This window comes from Centrocercus urophasianus, unplaced genomic scaffold (genome assembly GCF_019232065.1).
Source record: "Centrocercus urophasianus isolate 14NV4802_14NV808 unplaced genomic scaffold, USGS_Curo_1.0 seq_10, whole genome shotgun sequence".
Taxonomy (NCBI): domain Eukaryota; kingdom Metazoa; phylum Chordata; class Aves; order Galliformes; family Phasianidae; genus Centrocercus; species Centrocercus urophasianus.
In genome coordinates, this window is record NW_024884142.1 from 53,246,664 (window position 1) to 53,252,663 (window position 6,000).

Sequence of the window (6,000 nt, forward strand, 5' to 3'; positions counted from 1 at the left end):
GACACGCTGTCAAGTCTGCATCCTATAAATAAAATACATGATTCTTCCAGTAATATCTTCCCTTCTTATACTTGCCTTCTTACGCACACACTCTCAGAAAATCATTTGATTTTTAATCTCCTTAGCCGTTGAGACAATCTTACAGAAATCAGTCCAAATGCTTTACATATTTACTGATACTGAATTAACTGGATGTTCCCTTAACATCTGACAAAATGCTGTGGCATTCTCCAAATTGCTAAGCACTGTGTTGCAACAGGCTACCATGCATCTTCACATGCTCATTATGGATCCCTGCTGTCAAGCATTAGGAAGAAAGAGATAACCAAGTTATTGTAACAGCTTTCTTTCTCTTTCCTACATGCGTATGTGTGTATATATGTATACACACACACACACACACACACCAGCCTTTTATCCTTAGTTATGTTAGTAATGCAAAAAAAAAAAATTGTCCACATTTCAAATACAGTTTAGTGTTTTGTTACTGGGGCTTGTATTGATTAACTCCTGAGAGACACGTTCCAAGTTCAAATCCTTTCGAAGCTCTGTTTTTTCTCTTCATAGCACTGTTTGTAACTACTACATAGAATATATCCCATACGTACTTACCACACTTTCTTCAACACCTTGACACAGAATTCTAAGGAAATTTGTGTCTTATTTGCACCTTCCCGTTTGGCACCAAGCACGCCTAGAACATAGTTCAGTGGTATGGTGATGACGGGGTGACAGTTGGACTAGATGACCTTAGTGGCCTTTTCCAACCTTAATGATTGTATGATTCTATGATTAGGAGACATAGAAGAAGTTCTAGAATGCTTACAGCACTACATGGAGATGGCTTTCTCAACAGGTTAGCAGGCTATGCTAACACTCATACTGCAGGCAGACAGGATGACTGCACCTGACAACACTTCATCTTTTCCATGTCTATTTAATTGTTCTTATGCCAGAGGCCTCCCTTCATCATGAGTCTCTCCTGCACCTCTGGGCTGCAGCACTGGGCTTCCAATAGGAATACACTATTCCCTCTTGCAGCATGACATACACCAGCTACCTTCATCTAGGCAATTAACTTCATTTTCAACATTTCCTTAATTTTAGATGGATCACTAGGGTGTTGTTTTTCATCTGCTTCTCCATTTGCATTGTCCTGCAGCAGAACCTGCAAGTTAAAATCTGTCAAGTCCCATAGTACTAACCTCAAGCAGTGGAACTGACTGACAAAGAGCCAGACTTAACATTTTAAAGTCTTCAAAATGCAGATATCTTCACAACCTAATAAAGCCTGCTAGTTTCATCCAAGGAAACAGAACTGACAATCCCAGCTGTCTTTGGGCAACAGCAAACTACAGCTTAAAATAATAACCTCCCTCGTAAATGTTTCCCTGCCTTCCTACAGTGTGGCACTTCCACTCTCATAATCCACCTACCCAATGCCCTTTCTGCACGATACTTCAGTTTAAAAAAATAAATAAAAAAGATATATTTTAAGTAGGCCTAGTATTTTTATTAACCAATCACATTTTCAGAAGTCCCTTGTGGTTTTCATTAACTCAATGTGACTCTGTAAAAGACTACAATTTTCAAAATGTGCTGAGATTCATCTTTTGAAACTTTTGCAATATTATTTATTTTGTATATATTACACCTAGAAGTAGGCACATGCTATGCAGCTGATTTTAACAAGCATAGCTAGGCTCTCCTTATTTAATATTCATGTCACAGGAGTAAAAATCCAGCCAGGAATCAAACTGTGGCATCCTGTGCCAAAGACAACTTACCACTCAGCTGGTAAGTTGGCAATTCAATTTACAAACCTGCATTCCTGCATTTTAATCCTTTGTAGAAAGGTGGTAATGTATGAGCAATATGAAAAGAACTGGATTCAGATCATTAGAGGTTCACAAACTGAACACGCGAGTCTTTGGAGGCAGTCCAAAACAAAACCATGCCTAGGTGGTGATGTCCGTTCAATAAAAATTCAATGTCATAATTATCCTCTCACTTTTTCCCCAAAGAGCATTAGTGCTCAGAACTGTGCCACTGCTCAGCCAATTACATTAATGCTGTTAGAAGACAGATAGGGCCGGCAGCCAATCACTATGCCAGGTCACTGACTGCTGATGGATAATTTACAATTATCAAGCAATTAGCAAATGAAGTGAAAATTCAACACTCATCTCCACAGAGCATAGAATAACTCATTTTAAAATTAAAAATATGTTTTAATAACTTTATTTGGCCACACAGCCAAACAGCCACACAGACAGCCATCTTCTTCCAGTTTTTCCTCCCATACATGACTGATAAAATGCTCTGCTGTCTTCAGATAGCAACCAGATCTATCATTTTATATTTCTTAACAAAAACGGCTTCTTCCTTGCAAGAAAATATTTAACAACAGAAAAGATCAAAACTGGAAACTGTTAATAAAGGTACAATTTGCTCAACTATCTGAAACTGTTAGTTAACTGATCACTTGATGAAGATCCTGTACTGGAGGGTGAGTAGTAATTAGCCAAGCACCTATCTGTCTGGGACTCCACAACTCTCTTTTCTTCTCTAAATTTGACAATAAATGACATAAAAAGAAACTGATCTGCAGTTATTCTGTAGCACAAAACAAAACTCTGCTTTCCATCCACCATCAAGTTACTAGCTTGCAATGCTCACAACAAAGTCTGCAACTCCCACTGCCAACACTCACAACCCTAAATAAAAAATTTAGTAGAAATTTGACAACATCATTCCTGGAGAAATTTCTTTCCTTTCTAGAAAGATACTGCGTCTTACTTTGTATACACATAATGAACAGTGTAACTGACTTTGTTTTAAAAGAGCTGGAAAAAATGCGGACAAGACTGTCATCAACAACGAAGCCCAACTAGATTAACAGAGATTCCCATTGGAATTGGAGGACATTCTCATGTCCTCTGATAGCCAAAAACCAGGCTGACCTTTGAGAGTTGATCAGGGGAAAAAAAATAGGAAAAATTAAAGAAAACTTCTATCAAAAGGAGAAAGGGAAAATAAAAGAAAAAACTGTTGATATCAATATGCAAATATGTTTATATAGATGTGTATGCTCTGGACCACACTAGTCTTACTGTGCTAATGGCAGCTTTAGGTTTTCATCTTACAGATAAGTAAACCTGAACCAGAGAGAATTAAAAATATATAAAGTAAATACACAAGGCTAAGTGACGTCAATTGAGAAAAAAGAAAATGGATGGTGTTTGACACATTTCTCTCTCCAAAAAGATACTAGCAAGACACTAAGCTCTTTTGTGACTGTATGGAGTTTCAGAAAACATTTACGCTGTCAACACAAGATATTTACTTTTAAAACAGTCTCTCACCCTCTTTGCAGAGGAGGCATGCTTATCTATGAATTTTGTTCTTGCACCCCTCGGCACTACCACAATGTCTGAAAGCAGAGAACCGAAAGGAACAGAGAAAAGCCCTCCACAAACCTGTTGCTGTGGATACTGCATTCCTCCCATGGCTGCCGGGGCTCGTCCCTGCATCCCCACTGGGTAGCGCTGGGGGCCGGGAGGGCCGTAGGACTGCCCAGGGTAGGGGCTGCTCTGCTGCGCCTGGGAGTGAGGGTTATTGCCCATGCCATATAGCTGGGGTCTCTTCATGACCATTGGATCCATTGGGCTGCCCTGTTAACGAACACAAACAAAGAACTCGTTAAGAAATGCTGGAAGAAATAGGTCAGAACAGTCACGCTCATCGCGAGCAAAGCATGCAGGTATCCTCTCGACGCTTTTACATCATTTTTACAAACACATCAAAAATAGATCTGACATAAAAACAGGCACAGTACTATATTATGGCTTCCATTAATTGGATGAGTTTCTGAATGGTAAGCTTGAGATTTCTGCTACATTTAGAAATAAGTAAAATGAACTACACAGTCAAATTTAGACTATATCTGTCACGTACAAAAAGACAGGTATAGTAATTTCCCAGCAAATTCCAGCTTACAAAACAATTGAATAGACTGTTGTACACTGCCTTCAGTGTGTAAACATGCACAGAAGAATGTCTGCCAAGAGAGATATAACTAATGGGCAAGTAATTCAAACTTGAGAAAGTGTCTGTTTGCTTTCCTTCAGGAAAAATAAATAAATAAATAAATAAAAATCAGGAAAACGTAAAGAAAAGGAACTTCCCAACAAGCGCAATGCTTACAGAGTGCTGTATTTCAGTGCTCTCATATCGCTAGCACGTGCTTTAATAAGCTTCCAGATCATAAGGTAAGTCATAACCCACAATTTACATGGACGGCTATTTGCCTTTTTAACAGACTTCAGAAAATCCAAACTGAAATCACTTATGCAGGGGGGAGGGGAAGTTTTATTTTTAGACTTTTTGGCAGGACTTACCAAGCACCTTAACAGCTTCAAGATGGGTGTCAACCATCGTGTGCCATTACTCTCCTGTTTTATTACTGAGAACTGAACTAGAAAAAAATACCATACTACTCCAATAGCAGAAGTACTGTATTGCTTATATGGCAACCATTTCTTAGCTCCTGACTGACAAACAGTTATACTCAAACAAGAAAATTTAAGGAGTCTACCAGAATCTCATCTGAATGAGATATTCCTCCTTCCAAAAGAACCTCACCTACCCCCCACTCCAGGAGTCTTTTTCATGGAATACTTGGTACTTGTTTTCCTACAGAAAACTTCATTTTTAAGTCTCCTACGTAGCACACTTCTACAAGGCCTTTTTGGATACTATATTCTGACATGACAGCTCTTGTGAGAACAAATTACTTTTTCTCCCCATCCGTATTTCTTTTTGTTGTTAGTTTGTACTCCTAAAACACTATTCTTCCTACCAGTACAGACAGATGTGTCCCCCTCTAGTCATGCTCAACAAACAATATGTTGTTCTTACTATTTCTTCCTTGAAAGTGAAGAACTCAAAGCTTCTTATTTTTTCCATCCGTTTCCCCCATCTCTACCAATACCTATTTGTGAGCAATGTGACCAAAAAGAGCACAGTTTTCCAAATGCAGTCAATGCGTTGGTGGAAACCGTAACCTCATTCTCATATGACAGCTCCATTCATTTCAGTGGGCTGCCCTTTTTCCCTTCTTTTTTTTTTTTTCCTCTCTCTTTTTTTTTTTTTTTTTTTGCCACCACAGCAAACTGCACATTCAATTCTAATTTTGGCTAACTATTACTCAGCAATTTTCTCTTTATTATTTGGCTTTTTTCGTGGCCGGATTTGAAGTTTCTATTTTTTCACCACTAAACATCCCTGGGTAATTTACTATTTATATTTCACACTTTTAAAAATCGATGGTTCCCAAACCACGTTAGGCCACCTGATCCCTAGCAACACACTCAGTTTTTCTTCGACCATCAAGCACTGTCATCACACTCTTAACTGAAAACAGACCCATGTAAGGGCTCAGAAGATGAACCAGAGACGCCTTATTATAGGCTCACAGGGGACAAGTTAAATTCCCTTTCTGCAGGCCAAGATACTTTCTCTATGTTTATTTCTGTGTTTTAATGTTCATTCTTGCATACCACCTGTTGTATTCCTCTCCTAAATATAAATCCTTGCTTAATGAAAGTTTTGGGTTTCCTTCATGAGATGCTCATGAAGCCTAACAGCACTGCTTATTGCACCATCTTCTGATCAAGAGCACTGCTTCTTAGTCTCACTTCATATAACAACATTTACTCAAATTCTCATTAATTTTGAGCATAATATTTTCTGCTCCCCATCCAATACTTAAATAGAACTACAAAACAATGTGGATAATTACATCTAAAACAGTTTGATACTTTCCATTAGAAAGACAATTTTCAGGTGCATAGAAACCTTGCCAAACTTCAAGCATTTAGGCTGAAATTTTCCAGGCCATATGTATGCCTGAGGCTGAAATTCTCTGGAAAATTCAACTGAAGCAGTTCAGCTATGTCTTAGAATGAGGTCACAGAAGAATACATCATTTATGTTCTT

At 38.4% G+C, this 6,000-nt stretch overlaps 1 protein-coding gene across 8 annotated transcripts in view; it reads right to left on the reverse strand.

Annotated features, from left to right (window-relative positions):
- The window catches only part of ARID1B (AT-rich interaction domain 1B), a 288,228-nt gene extending 284,554 nt beyond the window's left edge, over positions 1-3,674 (reverse strand). For all 8 annotated transcript variants that reach the window (XM_042815785.1, XM_042815791.1, XM_042815750.1 and 5 more), the window contains exon 1: positions 3,480-3,674. In XM_042815785.1, coding sequence (XP_042671719.1) covers positions 3,480-3,665 — 186 coding nt within the window. In that variant the 5' untranslated portion in view covers positions 3,666-3,674. The remainder of the gene's footprint in view (positions 1-3,479) is intronic.
- Between the last annotated feature and the right edge of the window lie 2,326 nt (positions 3,675-6,000).